Source organism: Coregonus lavaretus (genome assembly GCF_964263955.1).
Source record: "Coregonus lavaretus genome assembly, chromosome: 14".
NCBI lineage: Eukaryota > Metazoa > Chordata > Actinopteri > Salmoniformes > Salmonidae > Coregonus > Coregonus lavaretus.
Genome location: NC_140001.1, coordinates 20,675,103 through 20,694,792, shown reverse-complemented (window position 1 = coordinate 20,694,792; position 19,690 = coordinate 20,675,103). Strand labels below are relative to the sequence as shown.

The window sequence follows — 19,690 nt, the reverse complement described above, 5'->3', positions numbered from 1 at the left end:
TAGGAGAGCGTTTTCGTTAGTGACCCTAACCAGAGAGGAAGAGGCGAAGCGAGAGGTTTTACTCCACCCAAAATCTGTCCACGAAAATAAGACTTCTTCTTCAATGAGGTTTAACGGCGGTTGGCATCCAATTTGTTGCATTACCGCCACCTACTAGACTGGAGTTCAACTCCCTTATCTTTTCTTGAAAAATAAAATAAATCAAATTTTATTGGCTACATGTGCCGAATACAACAGGTGCAGACATTACAGTGAAATGCTTACTTACAGCCCTTAACCAACAGTGCATTTATTTTTAATTACAAAAGTAAAATAAAACAAAAAAGTGTTGAGAAAAAATAAAATAACAGTAGGGAGGCTATATATACAGGGGGGTACCGGTGCAGAGTCAATGTGCGGGGGCACCGGCTAGTTGAAGTAATATGTACATGTGGGTAGAGTTAAAGTGACTATGCATAAATAATTAACAGAGTAGAAGCAGCGTAAAAAGATGGGGTGGGGGGCAGTGCAAATAGTCCGGGTAGTCATGATTAGCTGTTCAGGAGTCTTATGGCTTGGGGGTAGAAGCTGTTGAGAAGTCTTTTGGACCTAGACTTGGCACTCCGGTACCGCTTGCCGTGCGGTAGCAGAGGGAACAGTCTATGACTAGGGTGGCTGGAGTCTTTGACAATTTTGAGGGCCTTCCTCTGACACCGCCTGGTATAGAGGTCCTGGATGGCAGGAAACTTGGCCCCAGTGATGTACTGGGCCGTACGCACTACCCTCTGTAGTGCCTTGCGGTCGGAGGCCAAGCAGTTGCCATACCAGGCGGTGATGCAACCAGTCAGGATGCTCTCGATGGTGCAGCTGTAGAATTGTTTGAGGATCTGAGGACCCATGCCAAATCTTTTCAGTCTCCTGAGGGGGAATAGGCTCAACTTCAAAACTCAAAACAACAGACAATGACTCTTCTGTTTCTGCTACCCCAGTAATCACTCCTCTCAATGGCGCCCTTTTCTTAAGAGCGAAACAATTCTTTCCCCCATTTGTTTAACTCTGAGCGCCTTCTCCCTCTGCCCAACAGAAACACAAACAATTATCACTAGACCACTTCTGATTACCCTCACTGATTCCACTATACCCAACGCTTTTTTCACCCATCTTGAAACCACAAATGGATCAACCAAAAGGCAAGGATCCACTTATTCCACAAACTTCACTCCTACTGTCACATACTCATCTTTATCTTGACCCTCTGCACAAGCCTCTGGCTCCCAGCACTTCACCACACCTACCACCAACGATACTTCACCCTCTTCCATTTCTACTCCTGTCTTCAGCTCACTTTGCTTACATTTCCTACCACTCTTCTTTAACAAACCTTCTCCCCGCCATTTTTTACCGACTCAAACTCAGTCTTCCTCCCTCTCTCTCAGACCTCTGCCTCTCTTTTTCCCTCCATTCCTCCTCATTCATCCAAGTATACGTCTCCTTATGATAATACTGCATTTCTCCTGACCAATATCTATTTCTTGACTTCTCAAAGGACTCAATTTTCCCCCTCCTTTCCCTTCCGGCGTCTATTCTATCCTCGGCCTCACAGTCCACAATGACCTCTTCATTGCTCCCTCCGGTGTCTATTCTATCCTCTGGACTTGTGTCGACATCTTGGCCTGCGTCTTCCATTGGAACAAATTTGGTCCGCCACATAGTCCCCAATCGCCCGACGTCATTTCATTCATGATTCCGGTCTCCTCCACAAAACTCTCCCCCGCCGGAAGCCCGCGTGCTGTGCTCACTCTGGACACACGAAGTGATTCCTTTTTGTATGGAGGTCAATATCTAGGTTTCCATCCAATTGGCAACAGATTTTCATGCAAATATTATAAAATCCGCATAAAAACCAATATGCGCATTTTCGAGATGTGTTCATCTAATTAAGTTGTTGCAGGATAAAAGGCTAGCGTGATGAGGTAGAGCACATTACAAAAAAATTTAATGGGTTTTGATTGCATTTTTAACTCAACTGGCGAGATCATTTTTATTTGTCAAATGGCAGCAAAGCATCGTTCATGTCACCAGAATAAGTTCCTGATATTTATTGGAAAGCAGTATCAAGCTCATCACCGTGCACTTTCACCACCCTGTGAAGTTCATCATAACGTATTTCATCTGTAGCCTAATAAACTGCATGGTTTCCCGGGTCATAGTGGGAGGACAACACACAACATATCATCGCGCCAATCAAATTTACTTCGATATGATGGTTATTATATAAATATTTGGGTATAATAGCCTTCACCTTCATTTCTCGCATAATTAATTTTACTGACACAAAAAGATCCCACCTTGTCTAGCGTATTTTGTTTTGTCAACATTAGGAAAGTTTACCGACAAATTAGCTGTTTCCATCAGCAACCTGGCCTGTCATTACTTTTTTTTTTTATCCTAGGTACTTTACTCGCATAAAAAGTTTGGATGGAAACCTGGTTAATGAAAGTGTCGACTTGGATAAAAAAAAATGGCATTGCTAATTAGCTTCGTGAGGCTCTGATCTAATAGAAATGTAATGTTTAGGTTGATCATAGCGGCGGGAAGTAGGGGTTCTGAGGGTGCTGCAGCAGCCCCTTATAAATCCTAATAATATATGTTTAAATATCTACCAGCCAAAAATTCTCACTGTATGTGATATTATGCCAACAACAACAAAAATACTATATCTGAGTGGTGCCGGTTGTCATAGAGATAGGGGGAAGAAATATGTTTTATTATTATATTATATTATTATACACCCAATAGGTGCAGTGACGTTTGTTGTTTTACAGGGTCAGCCAAAGCAGGATGGCGCCCCTAGAGCAAATTTGGGTTAAGTGCCTTGCTCAAGGATACATCGACAGATTTTTCACCTTGTCAGCTTGTGTATTCGAAACAGCGACCTTTCAGTTACCGGTCCAACGCTCATAACCACTAGTCTACCTGCTGCCCTCATAATGGACATGAATATAACCAGTTTTAGCATGGACATTGAGGGCTTCCACCATTTTAAAGTAGCCTACTGGGTGGGGATTCCTATGAGTTAGGAGCAATCAGCCAATGAAGAAGAAGAAAATGTACTACTTTAAAATGGAGATAGCCTCAATGGCGCTGCCCATGCTGTCACAGACACCATGGCACAGATACAAAGATGAGTCCTCTATCTCTGGTCTGTTGTTCACACGCGTATCTGCCTTCTCATTGGCTAGAATGGTTCCAAATCTCGCCTCCTCCAGCCTGCCTTCCATCTTTGAGGACATGTATTTCCATTTTTAAAGCGGTCACACAAAAATCTTGTCAGAATAGTAGACAATGTTTGCCCTAACCCTTTTCCTAACCTTAACCTAATTATCCTAACCTACACTAATTCACTCCACTATTCCACATGGTCACAGAGTTTCTAAACCCAGAACATTGTGAGACTTCTGGTAACGCTTGCAAAGCAGGCCAGGGTTTGAGGTTTGAGAAGTCAATGGGCGCGTTCGAGTGGATCACTTTTGTCAAGTCCAATACCATCGCTGGTCACCGCCTTTGAAAGAGTGTTGTATTCTGGGGATATAAATTGTCCGACTTGCATATGCATATGTTGACTGCATAAACTTGACAAAAATCATGTGATCAAAGGTCAAAGTTTCTGCAGTTGCTCTTCACCAACTTCATCCTGCAGGCATCACCTGCATTGTGGGAGGTTCTATTGTCAACCAATCATTGGGCTGTTTTTGTTTGACCCACGCAAACGTGACCAAAGACATGACTGACAGAAAGTTCAAGTTTTAATGTCATGTGCACAAGCACAGTGAAATGCCTTTCTTGCAAGCTCCAAACACAACAATGCAGTAATCAATATCAACGTAGCACTGAAAATAACATAAGGTAGAACAAAAACACACAAGAAATAAAAATAAGAAATAAGAAGAACACGAGAAAGTAAGAAGCTATATGAAGGGTCAGTTCCAATACCATATTTACAATGTGCAGGGATACTGGAGTGATAGAGGTAGATATGTATAGGGGTAAGGTGACTAGGCATCAGGATACTGTATGGTAAACAGAGTAGCAGCAGCGTAAATGATGATTGTATGTGAGTGTGTGTATAAATGTATGTGCATGTTATGTGTGTGTTGGAGTGTCAGTGTGAGTGAGTGTGTAGAGTCCTGTGAGTGTGTATTTTTTTATACAATGGTCAACTCAGATAGTCCATGTAGCCATTCTGTTAGCTATTTAGTTGTCTTATGGCTTGGGGATAGAAGTCGTTACCGCTTGCCGTGTGGAAGCAGAGAGAACAGTCTATGGCTTGGGTGGCTGGAGTCTTTAAAGATTTTCCGGGCCTTCCTTTCACACCGCCTGATATAGAGGTCCTGGATGGCAGGTAGCTTAGCCCCAATGATGTACTGGGCTGTCCGCACCACCCTCTGTAGCGCCAATGCGATCGAGGGCGGTGCTGTTGCCATACCAAGCAGTAATGCATCCTGTCAAGATGCTCTCAATGGTGCAGAGGATTTGAGGGCCCATGCCAAACCCTTTCAACTTTCTGAGGGGGAAGAGGCGCTGTCGCGCCTTCTTCATGACTGCACATGTGAGTGGACCATTTTAAGTCCTTAGTGATTTGGACACCGAGGAACTTTAAGTTCTCGACCTGCTCCACTGCAGCCCTGTTGATGTGGATAGGGGCGATCAGCTCCACGATCAGCTCTTTGGTCTTACTGACGTTGAGGGAGAGGTTGTTGTCCCGGCACCACTCTGCCAGGTCACTGACCTCCTCCCTGTAGGCTGTCTCATCGTCGTGTCATCAGCAAACTTCATGATGGTGTTGGAGTAGTTCGTGGCCACGCAGTTGTGGGTGAACAAGGAGTACAGGAAGGGACTAAGCACACACCACAGTGGGGCCCCGTGTTGAGGGTCAGCGTGGCGGAGGTGTTGTTGCCTACCCTCACCATCTGGGGTCAGCCCATCAGGAAGTCCAGGATCCAGTTGCAGAGGTTTTCAGTCCCAGGGTCTTAAGCTTGGTGATGAGTTTGGAGGGGACAGTGGTGTTGCATGCTAAGCTGTAGTCAATTAACAGCATTCTCACATAGGAATTCCTCTTATGTGCAGTGTGGAGTGCACTTGAGATTTACATTTACATTTACATTTACGTCATTTAGCAGACGCTCTTATCCAGAGCGACTTACAAATAGGTGCATTCACCTTATAGCCAGTGGGATAACCACTTTTACAATGTTTATTTATTTATTTATTTATTTTTTTTGGTGTGTGGGGGGGTAGAAGGATTACTTTATCCTATCCCAGGTATTCCTTAAAGAGGTGGGGTTTCAAATGTCTCCGGAAGGTGGTGAGTGACTCCGCTGTCCTGGCGTCGTGAGGGAGCTTGTTCCACTATTGGGGTGCCAGAGCAGCGAACAGTTTTGACTGGGCTGAGCGGGAACTATGCTTCCGCAGAGGTAGGGGAGCCAGCAGGCCAGAGGTGGATGAACGCAGTGCCCTCGTTTGGGTGTAGGGACTGATCAGAGCCTGAAGGTACGGAGGTGCCGTTCCCCTCACAGCTCTGTAGGCAAGCACCATGGTCTTGTAGCAGATGCGAGCTTCAACTGGAAGCCAGTGGAGTGTGCGGAGGAGCGGGGTGACGTGAGAGAACTTGGGAAGGTTGAACACCAGACGGGCTGCGGCATTCTGGATGAGTTGTAGGGGTTTAATGGCACAGGCAGGGAGCCCAGCCAACAGCGAGTTGCAGTAATCCAGACGGGAGATGACAAGTGCCTGGATTAGGACCTGTGCCGCTTCCTGTGTAAGGCAGGGTCGTACTCTCCGAATGTTGTAGAGCATGAACCTACAGGATCGGGTCACCGCCTTGATGTTAGCGGAGAACGACAGGGTGTTGTCCAGGGTCACGCCAAGGCTCTTCGCACTCTGGGAGGAGGACACAACAGAGTTGTCAACCGTGATGGCGAGATCATGGAACGGGCAGTCCTTCCCCGGGAGGAAGAGCAGCTCCGTCTTGCCGAGGTTCAGCTTGAGGTGGTGATCCGTCATCCATACTGATATGTCTGCCAGACATGCAGAGATGTGATTCGCCACCTGGTTATCAGAAGGGGGAAAGGAGAAGATTAGTTGTGTGTCGTCAGCGTAGCAATGATAGGAGAGGCCATGTGAGGATATGACAGACCCAAGTGACTTGGTGTATAGCGAGAATAGGAGAGGGCCTAGAACTGAGCCCTGGGGGACACCAGTGGTGAGAGCACGTGGTGCGGAGACAGCTTCTCGCCACGCCACTTGGTAGGAGCGACCGGTCAGGTAGGACGCAATCCAAGAGTGAGCCGCGCCGGAGATGCCCAGCTCGGAGAGGGTGGAGAGGAGGATCTGATGGTTCACAGTATCAAAGGCAGCAGACAGGTCTAGAAGGACAAGAGCAGAGGAGAGAGAGTTAGCTTTAGCAGTGCGGAGAGCCTCTGTGACACATAGAAGAGCAGTCTCAGTTGAATGACCAGTCTTGAAACCTGACTGGTTTGGATCAAGAAGGTCATTCTGAGAGAGATAGCAAGAGAGTTGGCTAAAGACGGCACGCTCAATAGTTTTGGAGAGAAAAGAAAGAAGGGATACTGGTCTGTAGTTGTTGACATCAGAGGGATCGAGTGTTGGTTTTTTGAGAAGGGGTGCAACTCTCGCTCTCTTGAAGACGGAAGGGACATAGCCAGCGGTCAAGGATGAGTTGATCAGCGAGGTGAGGTAAGGGAGAAGGTCACCGGAGATGGTCTGGAGAAGAGAGGAGGGGATAGGGTCAAGCGGGCAGGTTGTTGGGCGGCCTGCCGTCACAAGTCGCAAGATTTTATCTGGAGAGAGAGGAGAGAAAGAAGTCAAAGCATAGGGTAGGGCAGTGTGAGCAGGACCAGCAGTGTCATTTGACTTAACAAACGAGGATCGGATGTCGTCAACCTTCTTTTCAAAATGGTTGACGAAGTCATCCACAGAGAGGGAGGAGGGGGGGGGGGATTCAGCAGGGAGGAGAATGTGGCAAAGAGCTTCCTAGGGTTAGAGGCGGATGCTTGGAATTTAGAGTGGTAGAAAGTGGCCTTAGCAGCAGAAACAGATGAAGAAAATGTAGAGAGTAGGGAGTGAAAATATGCCAGGTCTGCAGGGAGTCTAGTTTTCTTCCATTTCCGCTCAGCTGCCCGGAGCTCTGTTCTGTGAGCTCGCAATGAGTCATCAAGCCACGGAGCTGGAGGGGAGGACCGGGCCGGCCGGGAGGATAGGGGACATAGAGAGTCAAAGGATGCAGAAAGGGAGGAGAGGAGGGTTGAGGAGGCAGAATCAGGAGATTGGAGGGAGAAGGATTGAGCAGAGGGAAGAGATGATAGGATGGAAGAGGAGAGAGTAGCGGGAGAGAGAGAGCGAAGGTTGCGACGGCGCATTACCATCTGTGTAGGGGCAGAGTGAGTAGTGTTGGAGGAGAGGGAGAGAGAATAGAATACAAAGTAGTGGTCGGAGACTTGGAGGGGAGTTGCAGTGAGATTAGTAGAAGAACAGCATCTAGTAAAGATGAGGTCAAGCGTATTGCCTGCCTTGTGATGTCTATGTATCTGTTGGGGCAGTATGCAAATTGGAGTGGGTCTCGGATGAAGGAGTTTATGTGTGCCATAACCAGCCTTTTTTATTTATTTTTATTTAGCGGACGCTTTTATCCAGAGCGATTACTGGCCCAATGCTCTTAACCGCTAGCCTACCTGCCTTTCCAAGCACTTCATGATTACAGATGTGAGTGCTACAGGGCGGTAGTCATTGTGGCATGAAGCCTTAAAGTTATTGGGAACAGGAATGATGGTAGTCATCTTAAGATATTACAGACTGGGACAAGGAGAGGTTGGAAATTACTGTGAATATGCCTGCCAGTTGATCTGCGCATGCTCTGAGAACGCACCCTGGAATACCATCCCGCCCAGCGGCCTTGCGAGGGTTGACCTAGATATTACTCAGGCCGGCCTCGGAGAGTGAAATCACCCAGATCTCTGGGTTGGCTGAGGCCCTCACGCACCATACAGTGTTGTTATTGTCCAAGGCTGCATAAAATACATTGAGTTCGTCTGGAAGAGAAGCATCGTTGGGCAGATCACGGCTGGGTCTTCCTTTGTAATCCGTAATTGACTGTAGCCCCTGCCACATGCGGCAGGCGTTGGAGCCTGTGTAGTATGATTACATCTTATTCCTATATTGTCCTTTTGCCCCTCTTAATGAGGTGGTAATAGGACTTCTTATACTTGTTCCTGTCCTCAGGAACCAATTTGTCGTGTTTTATTTGTGATACAAAACTATGTATTATTAGCTAACTTGCTAGAGCAACTTAGTGTGCAGGCTAACTCAAATGAGCTGCTAACGTAATGTTCGCTAGTTAGCTACATTTACATAATGTATAGCTAGCTAAGTTAATTAAATATCACCAGCTTGCTAACTTCAGTTAGCTAGCTATCTTGATGTATTTATCGTTGTAACTCTAAATGCATTTGTAGCTAACTAATAGCCACGGAAGAGGGTGAAAGGGTTAGCTACCAGTTCCAGCTGTCAGAGAAGGGAGAGTAGGCTACTCTGGATAGGGCAGGTACCTTTGTGGGAGGGCATTATGAAAATATTATCCAGTTCCAGTCCCTAGTGAAAAAAACTGAGGACAGAGAGATATAGCAACAGAATATTCAGTGCGGTCTAATTTGAGTATAATGCAGCCTGTTTCTTTATAATTTTTTCTGTCCTCAGATACAGAGAGCCATGTAACCCGGTCTGCAGATGAAGAGGGCCCAAGAGAATAAGGGAACATCCTTGTGTCCCATGAATTATAGGTGTACATATGTTAGCAAAATGTGAACAAAAATACAGTTTAAAAGTCACACACAATGTATAAACCTGTTACAACTGGAGTAGGCCAACCCTGCTGGGTGTGCAGGCTTCTGTTCCAGCCCAGCACTAACACACCTGATTCACTGTATCGAATCTAATTGGTTAATAATCAAGTGTGCTATTGCTGGGCTGGAACAGAAGTCTGCTCACCCAGTAGATCAGGCATCAGTGGAGCGAGGTTGGCAGCCTCTGGTATTTACTTTTTTTTGTTCACCTGAAATTATGCTTTAGTAATAATAGCCTACTTGTTACTAAAATGTCTAACCATTACATATACGTTAGCTTACTTGTACACTTTGAAATATGAAAGTGTTGATGCTTTCAAATTAAGTGTTAACAATTAAAACAAGTTTCAACTTAACTATTATTCAAGATGAACTAGTGTCAATGTTGATTAATCACAGATCCCAAATCCTGCAATAAAGAGGGGAAGGGAATCTGTCTCTAATTTGTCTGTGTTTCTGTGTTGTATTCTCAAATTAACATTACCTTTTTGTTCAGTCATAAGCTCTCCAATTAGTTTTATTTGACTGTCATAATATTTTCAGGATATCAGCCATGTGAATCCATTTTGCAGCTGATAATAGCATGCAACGCCAATGCAGATATAGGCCTACAGCAGTGGTTCAAAACTCCAGACACTAGTTCATCTTGTTGAGTACCCCCAACAGCACATATTTTTGCTGTAGCCCTGAACAAACATACCTGATTCAACTCAGAGGGCCTGATGATTAGTTGACAAGTTGAAATAGGTGTGTTTGTCTGGCGCTACAATAAACTGTACTGTTGGGGGTACTCGAGGACTGGAGTTGGGAACCACTGGCCTAAAGTATGATGGCATTAGCCTTATGGGCATTTGCAATGCACCCTTAACATTGTGCATCTGAAGCAGAGAATAACTTAACTCACACATTGTTTACATATTGTTCAGCTATATGTTCTCAAATTAATAATAATAATAATAATATAATAATAATAATTAAAAAATTTAATTAAAAACAATACCAGTGGACAATGTATGAGGCTAATCATTATACTAGATTTTGTACAAGCCTTGTGCTGACATTAAAGGGTTTAGTGCAAATCCAACCTTTGTAATCTAGGTGGTGAAATATCTGGAAGCAGGAGATGAAGGCATCCTTCACTTAAAACATACACACAACTACTACCACCAAGTTCAATGCCAGATACTTTTCTCCCAGGTGCTACTGTGATAATGAAGATGGCAGGGATGTAGCTCAGTTGGTAGAGCATGGTGTTTGCAACGCCAGGGTTGTGGGTTCGATTCCCACGGGGAATAAAAAAATTAAATAATGTATGCACTCACTAACTGTAAGTCGCTCTGGATAAGAGCGTCTGCTAAATGACTCAAATGTAAATGTAAAAATGGTTTGCCTAAGACTACCACAACAATTACATTCTTTGCTAAATATGTTTAAATTGTAAAAGAAAATAGTTGGCCTATAAGAAACATTTTTATTCAATGGGGCTAGGCAAAGCAGAGATGACAATACTTTTAATTTCACCCATACTTCAATATAGTCTATTATTAAAGTACAGTATGTTTACAATATCATAAACAATAGTATTTTTCACGTTCCAAATTACATTTTATATATTCATATGGTTTAAGGAGGCACTTTTGTCATGACGACAAGGTGAAGATGCTCTTTACTCAAATGGCACAACAGAATCATTCAGATTGTCCAAAGCACAGCATACAGTGCATTCGGAAAGTATTCAGACCCCTTCCCCATGTTTTAAAAATAGAAAACGGAAATACCTTATTTACATAAGTATTCAGACCCTTTGCTATGAGACATCCTGTTTCCATTGATCATCCTTGAGATGTTTCTACAACTTGATTGGAGTCCACCTGTGGTCAATTCAATTGATTGGACATGATTTGGAAAGGCACACACCCGTCTATATAAGGTCCCACAGTTGACAGTGCATGTCAGAGCAAAAATCCAAGCCATGAGGTCGAAGGAATTGTCCTTAGAGCTCCAAGACAGGATTGTGGCGAACCTATTTGTGCTTTGTCATTATGGTGTATTGTGTGTAGTTTGATCAGGAAAAAAAGCAATGGAATCAATTTTAGAATAAAGCTGTAACATAACAAAATGTTGAAAAAGTCAAGGGGTCTGAATACTTTCAGAATGCACTGTATATACAAATAAATATGATATTGAAGGCTCTCTCACTAATTGATTGTACAATGTGTACACACAATATTTATTATGATTTCAGTTTGTGAGTGTGTGATATGGGGGTTAGATACATAATACATTATAAAGAAAACCTTTTATAAACAATGGTGCCATGTTGATCTGAGACTTTCTGTCAGAAAACCACGTTAGTGGTCGGCAGCAGCAGATGCACCTCCAAAGACTTCCCTCCTTACAACTCAAACGCACCCAATGAGAGACGTTAAAAGTTCTTCCTTAGGCACAACCTTGATTCGAGCCAATCTCTTAAGTAGTTGAACATGTTATTACTCCAACCTCGTGAAAGTGACAAACACGTTTTCATTTTCATTTTCGTCAAAAACAACTTTATATCAAAGGCAGGGATGCGGGTAAAATAACAATGTTTATCAGATGTCATGGGTTAAGTGCAAGTACAGATGATCACGAAATTGTGGAGAAAAAGGGGGTAAATATTTTTTTTAATTAAGATCACATGTAGTAATTAGTAACAGCGCCACCCTCAGGCACTCTAGGTAAGTGCATGTACATACATGACATCCTTTCTTTAGATAATAAAAAACTAACAAAAATGTTCTTTCAACTCAGTGTTTCACATTGCAAACAATAAGCAAACCATAAACTATTTTTAAACAATTTTTTTTTTACAACATAACATAGACATCACAATTGTCATCACATTTGTTATTTTTAATTATTAAAATTGTCAAAGAATCCAGTCACCCAAGTCATAGACTGTTCTCTCTGCTACCGCATGGCAAGCTGTACCGGAGCGCCAAGTCTAGGTCCAAAAGGCTCCTTAACAGTTTCTACCCCCAAGCTATAAGACTGCTGAACAATTAATCAAATGGCCACTCTGATTATTTACATTCTTATTGAAGAACACTGGACATTAGCCATTGATTATGATCTATATGGGTGTAAAAAAAAGGCTGTCCTGCTCCCCTCCTCTCTACCTAACTTTCCCTCACAGTCCCTTCAGTTTCCCTTGAGTCCCGTTAGTTTGGCTGTTCATCCTACCTTAGTTATCCCTCACATCATAGCCCTGCCATTCCCAACTAATCAGAGCGCTTGGAAAGCTGCATCTGGACACCCACTCAGGTCAGAGTGTTATCATTGTCCGAAGAGAGAAGATGCACATTTCTTAGGACTATTTTTATTGTGGACAGTAACAAGAATACCTGAATGTGGTGCATGCATTGAAATAACCACAATTCATTCGGATTAACACAGGTACTATTCCACCAAGATTCACTCCCAGTCAAGATTCATGTTATATGACCAAAACTGTGTGTGTGTGTGTGTGTGTGTGTGTGTGTGTGTGTGTGTGTGTGTGTGCTTAATGTCTGTTGGTGTAGAGGAAAAGGAAATAAAAAGCCTGAAAAAATAAGCATCAGCATTGTTCTTACCGGACATCCTGTGGAGGGTCAGAACCCAAATCACAGTCAGCATAATTGTACTATCGGATGAGGGCATTCACAGCCGACCGCTCAGACGGGTGAGGGCATACCAACCAACCGTTTTTAAAATGTGAAATACTGGAACTATTAAAGTTTAAGATTAGAAGATTGGCAATGAGGCATGGCAAGGAACATGCATAAAAAAAGAGGTTAAGGATAGAAAGCATTGTCAGTGAAATTACTTCCCTATCTGAACATCAAAAAGAAGGTACAGAGTTGTATGATATTCAGTTACATAAACTGCTAAATTAGTTAGATGAAATTTACAAAGAAAAGGCTAGAGGGGCTTTTGTTAGATGAAGAAGACAATGGATGGAGGAAGGCGAGAAGAATAGTACATATTTTTTTGGCTTGGAAAAGAGAAATACTGAAATTAATGTTTTAAGGAAACTAACAATTGATGGGGCTTTAAGTGAAGATAATAATCTCTACCTTTGTGGCTAGTTTTTACAATAATATTTACAAACTGACTCCTTAACAGGGAAGCTCAGAAATATTTAAGTCTATTATTAATCCAGTAACTATAAATGAGGAAAGTGAATGTTCAAGAAGTATAAATGAAATTAAAATGGGGATTAAAAATTTTAATCCCTGTGCAATGATGGATTAACTGCATAGTTTTACAAGGCCTTTATAGATAATATTGCAAAATGTCTTCTTGTAGTTTAGTTTTCTTCTGGTAGTTTACAAGGCCCTACTTCATAAACTTCTGTCTTATTGTCACGTCTCCTCCCGTTGCTCCCCGCTGGCACTCAAATTCGCCGGTCTACTGAGCCACCGGTCTGAGCGCACCACCTCGGCAACACTGGAATGGAAACCCAACGCACCCTAATCACCTCCAGCGCACATGCACCTCATCACCACCCCGATATAGCCCTGGACTGTTCAGTGTTGTGTGTGCTTGTTAGTGTCATGGCGTGTACTCACGTTTTTGTTGTTCGCTTGCTCAGTATTAAGTAAACCTTTACATTGTTGATTCCTGCATCTACCTCTTCATATCCTCAGTACTCGTCACAGAATCACACACCTCTCACGAAGATGGATGCAGCAGGTAATCCTCCTGGAGTTTCCCAGCGCCTCGACCAGCAGCAGATTGCCCAGCTGAACACTGCCATGCAGGAAGTGCTCCAAACGCTGCATAAACTGACCATCGCTCCGGTTCCACCTCAGGGAGCGGCAAGTGCACCTAGTCCACCCCTCCCATGTTATCACCAACGTCTGAGGGACCTCTCGCCCTGCCGGCGCGCTATGACGGGAAAACGACTAAATGTAGAGGCTTCCTGCTACAGGTTTCACTGTATCTGGTTCGTCAGATTGGGGCATCTCCATCGGACCAAGCCAGGATAGCTCTGGTGATTTCGCTACTGAAGGGAAAGGGACTGGATTGGGCCACAGCAGTCTGGGAAGGAGGTGAGGCCGTGGCGCTTCCATACTCCACCTTCCTCGATCGGTTCAGGTGTTCGATTATCCCACGGAGGGAAAGGACGCGGGTGAGCGTCTCCTCCGGCTACAACAGGCAGAGGAGGCCGCGTTTGAGTATGCCCTGAACTTTCGCACGGTGGCTGCATCTTCCGGCTGGAATGAGCGTGCTCTGCGCACGGCCTTCAGGAGCGGCTTACGGGAGGACATCACAATGGAACTCGCATGTCGGGACGCCGAGATGGACCTTGATACCCTCATCGCCACGTCCATTCGTCTTGACGACCTGTTGAGAGACCGACGGCGTTCCCAACACCACCCGGAGCCTCGACGCTCACCCCATCTGAACTATGGAAGCCGCCCTGCCTCCGAGTCCTCACCCAGGGAGGTGGGCAGCAGCCCCTACACCACCATGGACCACAGATATCCTGGCGGCTCCCTATCAAGGCGGTATGACTCCCGTCGCCGCTCCGTGAGTGTTCTGCCATCACCTGTCACCAAACCATTGTTTTTAGTACTCCTAACAGTGAATGGTTCTTCTTTCTCTTCGCTTTCCACTGCAATGATAGATTCCGTATCAGCGGGGAATCTTATCGATAGAGAGCTGGTCTCTGATGAGTGGAAGACTGCATTCAGCACTACCTCAGGCCACTATGAATACTGTGCCATGCCCTATGGCCTCACCAACGCACCTTCTGTGTTCCAGTCCTTCGTCAATGAATTGTTCCGAGACATTCTGTGTAGACAGGTGGTGTACATCGACGATATCCTGATCTACTTGGCTACGTTCGAGGAGCATATCAGGGACGTCCGAGCGGTCCTACTCCGCCCCCGGGAACACAGCCTGTTGGTGAACGGGGAGAAATGCGAATTCCACCAACAGGCCTTCTCCTTCCTGGAATACAGGATCAGTCCTCAGGGGGTGTTCATGGAAAGAGCTAAGACTGATGCTGTCAGGTCATGGCCAGTCCCCACCACCATCAAGGGCCTACAGAGCTTCCTGGGCTTTGCAAATTTATACCGGCGTTTCACCAGGTCCTTCAGCTCCATAGCTGCCCCGCTCACCTCTCTCCTTAAGGGCTGGCCTGGAACCCTGAGGCTGACGCTGCCTTCAAGAGGCTGAAGGAGAGGTTCACCACAGCGCCCTTCCTAAAACACCAAGATCCAGCTCGTCCTTTCATCCTGGAGGTGGACGCATCTGAGGAGGGTGTGGGTGGGGTCCTCTCCCAGCGGGAAGGTAAGCCAGAGAAAATTTATCCCTGTGCCTTTTTCTCAAAAAAGCTTACCCCCGCAGAGAGCAACTATGGAGTTGGAGACAGGGAGCTGTTGGCGGTGGTCCTTGCTCTGGAGGAATGGCGACACTGGCTGGAGGGCGCAGTCCATCCATTCCGGATTCTCACTGACCACCGGAATCTGGAGCACATACGGGCAGCGAAACAGACTAACTCTCGTCAAGCCAGGTGGGCCCAATTTCCTACTCTCTTTCAGTTTATTCTGTCCTACCGCCCAGGATCCCAGAATGTGAAAGCCGACGCACTCTCCAGGATGCACCATACCGGAGAAAGGAAGGATCTGGGGGGTCCTATCCTGCCCTCGTCTCTCATCGTGGCACCTGTCGTTTGGGATGTGGACGAAGACCTCCGCCTGGCGGCTCAGGAGGACCCAGCCCTTAACCAACAATGCAGTTTTTAAGAAAAATAAATAAAAAGTTACGTTAAAGATAGCAAATAATTAAAGAGACGCAGTAAAATAAAATAACAGTAGGGAGGCTATATACAGGGGGTACCGGTACAGAGTCAATGTGCGGGGGCACCGGTTAGTCGAGGTAATATGTACATGTGGGTAGAGTTAACGTGACTATGCATAGATAATAAACAGAGTAGCAGCAGCGTAAAAGAGGGGGTGGGGGTGGGACAACATTCAAAATACATTTCATCTTGATGTTCTGGTGCCATTCAGGCAATTTAAAGTATTGATTGGGGACTTCTTTGTGGAGGGATGTAACTATTTTTCTGTGTGATTTGTGATCAGCACTTTGGATTTTAAATGATACAAGACTGAGGTTAAAGTGCAGACTGTCAGCTTTAATTTGAGGGTATAAGAATAGAATGTTTCTAAATACTTCTACATTATTGTGGATGCTACCATTATTACAGATAGTCCTGAATGAATCGTGAATAATTAATCATTAGAGAAAGTTAGAGGCATAAATATCATACCCCCCAAAAAATGCTACCCTCCCCTTTTATTGTAATTGTGAGAGGTAAGCATGTCTTGGGCGTATGATATTTGTATATCTGTAACTTTCTCACTCATCATTATTCATGATTAATTCAGGACTACCCGTAATCATGGTAGCACCCACATTCATGTAAAAGTGTTTAGAAACATATTATATTCTTATTTACAATAAAATGTTTTCTAAAATGACACTACATTATTTACCATTCATTTCTATTGCACACAAAATAATCTGAAACACAACCAAAACAAACAGTAAATGCATCCAACAAGTTTGTAGAGTGACAAGCTTGATGTAATCATTGCGTGCTAGAAATATGGGACCAAACACTAAGCTTTTGACTACTTTAATACACATATGTGAATTTGTCCCAATACTTTTGGTCCCTTAAAATGGGGGGACTATGTACAAAAAGTGCTGCCATTTATAAACAGTTCACCTGATATGGATGAAAATACCTTCATATTAAAGCTCACAGTCTACACCTTAACCTCATAGTCAATGTGTCATTCCAAAGTGCTGGAGTAGAGCGCCAAACCAACAAAAATGTGTCCCTGTCCCAATACTTTTGGAGCTCACTGTATATATATTTAGTGTATAATGTGTATTGTCTAGAGCCTCTTATGTGTTCTCTTGTCTTGACAATTAGATAAGACACTGTTTAACTTTATATGCAAAAATAAACCCCACAAAGGGAAAAAAATATGTTCTTATAAACAGAGTGTGTGAGGGTGGTCCTAATGTGTTGGACTTCGATTCTTTTAGCCAAGTCTTAAAGATTTATTGGATAAAGCGTTACTTTAAGGACCCAAACAGCTCTTGGTTTACAATATCAAATCTTATTTTAAATAGGTTTGGTGGTTTAAGTTTCCTTTTGCAGTGTCCTTATGCAGTTGAAAATCTTCCTGTTAAACTGGCTGATTTCCACAAACAAATGCTTAATTGTTGGTCCCTTCTATACAAGCATCATTTCCCCCCTCATATGTATGTTATGTGGAATAATATTGTCATAAAATATAAAAAAAAGTCACTGTTTTTAGAACATTGGTTTAGAAAGAACATTTTACTTGTGTGCCAGCTGCTCAATTCAGACGGACATCTGTATCCATACAACACATTTTTAAGAATGTGTGAGCGCCCTGTCTCACCAAAGGAATATGAAATGGTGTGTAAAGCAATACTAGATGGTGTTCTAACCCTTTTGAAACAAACTGTGGTCATTACAGATCCATTGCTTGTAAATTCAAACATAGTAATTAACAGTGTCTCAATTATTGATTAAAAAAATGCAATAATGAATTCATTAGAGAAGCTTTTTATGACAGTGTTGTTCCAATGGCAAAATGTAGGTGGAACTGGCAATGTGTTGTAAATCGGCCAAAGGTATGGACTTTATCATACAAATATGTGTTCACAAACAAAGCGAGGGAAACACTCTTTCAAATAACTCATAGATGTTAGCCATCCAATTAAAGTATTTGTAGATATATTAGAAAAGTTGATGAGAAATTTACATTTTGTCAATCTGGGACAGAATCACTTTGTTTTTCCAATGTGTGTATGTCACTATGTTCTGGGTGGATCTTCGGCTGGACTTGGGTAAAAAATTTGGTAGGGACATCCATCTGCAAGCTTGTGATGTTCTTTATGTTTTTGATAGTCCAAGATTCTTCACTAACGAAAAGAATGTGATGAATTTGATGATAATTCTTGCTAAATATTATATCCATAAAATGAATCTTTAAAGAAGAAACCATCCTATTCAATATTTTTTGAGGTAGATGTTAATAATTACTTTGCCATATTAAATACTATGATCTGTAAGAATAAGAAGGTAATGAATTCCAGGGGTGCAACTTTCACTAGGGATGGGATGGGGGATGGGGGGGGGGGGGGGGGGGGGGGCATGTGCCCCCCTATATTCTGAAATTTAATTTTTGTCCTATTTACATTTACGTCATTTAGCAGACGCTCTTATCCAGAGTGACTTACAGTTAGTGAGTGCATACATTTTTCATACTGGCCCCCCGTGGGAATCGAACCCACAATCCTGGCGTTGCAAGCGCCATGCTCTACCAACTGAGCTACAGGAGGCCCCCCAGTTTTATAAATAATATAATAATATAATAATAATAATATAATAATAATAATATGCCATTTAGCAGACGCTTTTATCCAAAGCGACTTACAGTCATGCGTGCATACATTTTTTTGTGTATGGGTGGTCCCGGGGATCGAACCCACTACCTTAGCGTTACAAGCGCCGTGCTCTACCAGCTGAGCTACAGAGGACCACAGCCACAATAATTGGAATGTGATACAAAACGAGCCAATGGTATGCTTTAGGACCATGCGGAGGCCTCCAAGCGGTCGGGTAGGCTGTTTGGAGTGTTTATCAGACTGAAGAAAAAAAAAGAAGAAAAAAAAATTATGTCCCCCCCACTTCTAAAACCAAAGTTGCGCCCCTGATGAAATCAATTAATACTCTTAAGCTTTTCAAATTTCTTTGAATGTAAAAACCCTGTATGTGTTCCTGTATTTGTGCTTATCTGTTTGTGTTACAATTTTTAAGAAGGATCTATAGATTTGGACATAATAATAATAATATAATAAAATAAATAAACAAACAAACAAAAATCTGTCCTTGATGTTGTGCTCAAGCGTATCATGAACCGGAAGTGACAACAAGTTCTTCCTAGTTTGAGACCGGCAAGATGGCAGCGGACACGCAGGTTTGTGTCGCTGATGTTTAAAATGGTGCTGATTCCTCCTCGAGAATTTGTCAACCAAATACTGTTGATAATGAAGATGTGATATGAGGGATAATTCCTTTATTGTGGCTGGCTGTATGGTTTCCCATAATTTTTTTTTTTGTTAAACATTATCCAGCTGGCTAAGCTAGCTAACTGTTACCCTGGCTAGTGCAGGCGGAGAGTGCAGATAGCTGACGATGTTAGCCATAGGTAGCGTAAATATAGTAGCCTGCCAACTAGCAATACGTGGCTAGCTAGCTAGTCAGTTTTCTCGTGGTGACCAAATCCGTTGTTTGAGATAAATCGAAATGCCAACTGTTGTAGATGAGTAGGTTTTAGCCAGCCTAGTTTTTAATTTAGTTAGCGGTTAGCTACCATGAAACATTTCATGAAGTTGTTCTTGGTTGGCAACAGCCAATTTTAGTGGGAACGTATACTTGTTTGCTACCTAATGTTAGCCAGTTATGAGAAGCCAAACACGACTGTCTTCTGAATGGAATATTGTATTTGGTGACCACGCCTCAGTATCCAGAAATTGGATAAATAAAATGTTTTAATTGTTGTTATGGGTGGTCTGATCACTTTCTGCCTGATGATGCCATGCCATAAAAATCTCAGAAGATGTATGTTTTCCATCTTGATCAATTGAAGACTAATTACAAGTTACAACTTCAATCACTGTGGCATTTTTACAGATGCAGTACTATTGTTTTAAAT

The 19,690-nt window shown here is 43.4% G+C and overlaps 1 protein-coding gene across 1 annotated transcript in view; it reads left to right on the top strand.

Annotated features, from left to right (window-relative positions):
• Window positions 1–18,933: 18,933 nt before the first annotated feature.
• Window positions 18,934–19,690, top strand: part of LOC311141886 (stalled ribosome sensor GCN1-like) — a 39,668-nt gene continuing 38,911 nt past the window's right edge. The window contains exon 1 of the mRNA XM_084177384.1: window positions 18,934–18,952. Coding sequence (XP_084033510.1) covers window positions 18,935–18,952 — 18 coding nt within the window. The 5' untranslated portion in view covers window position 18,934. The remainder of the gene's footprint in view (window positions 18,953–19,690) is intronic.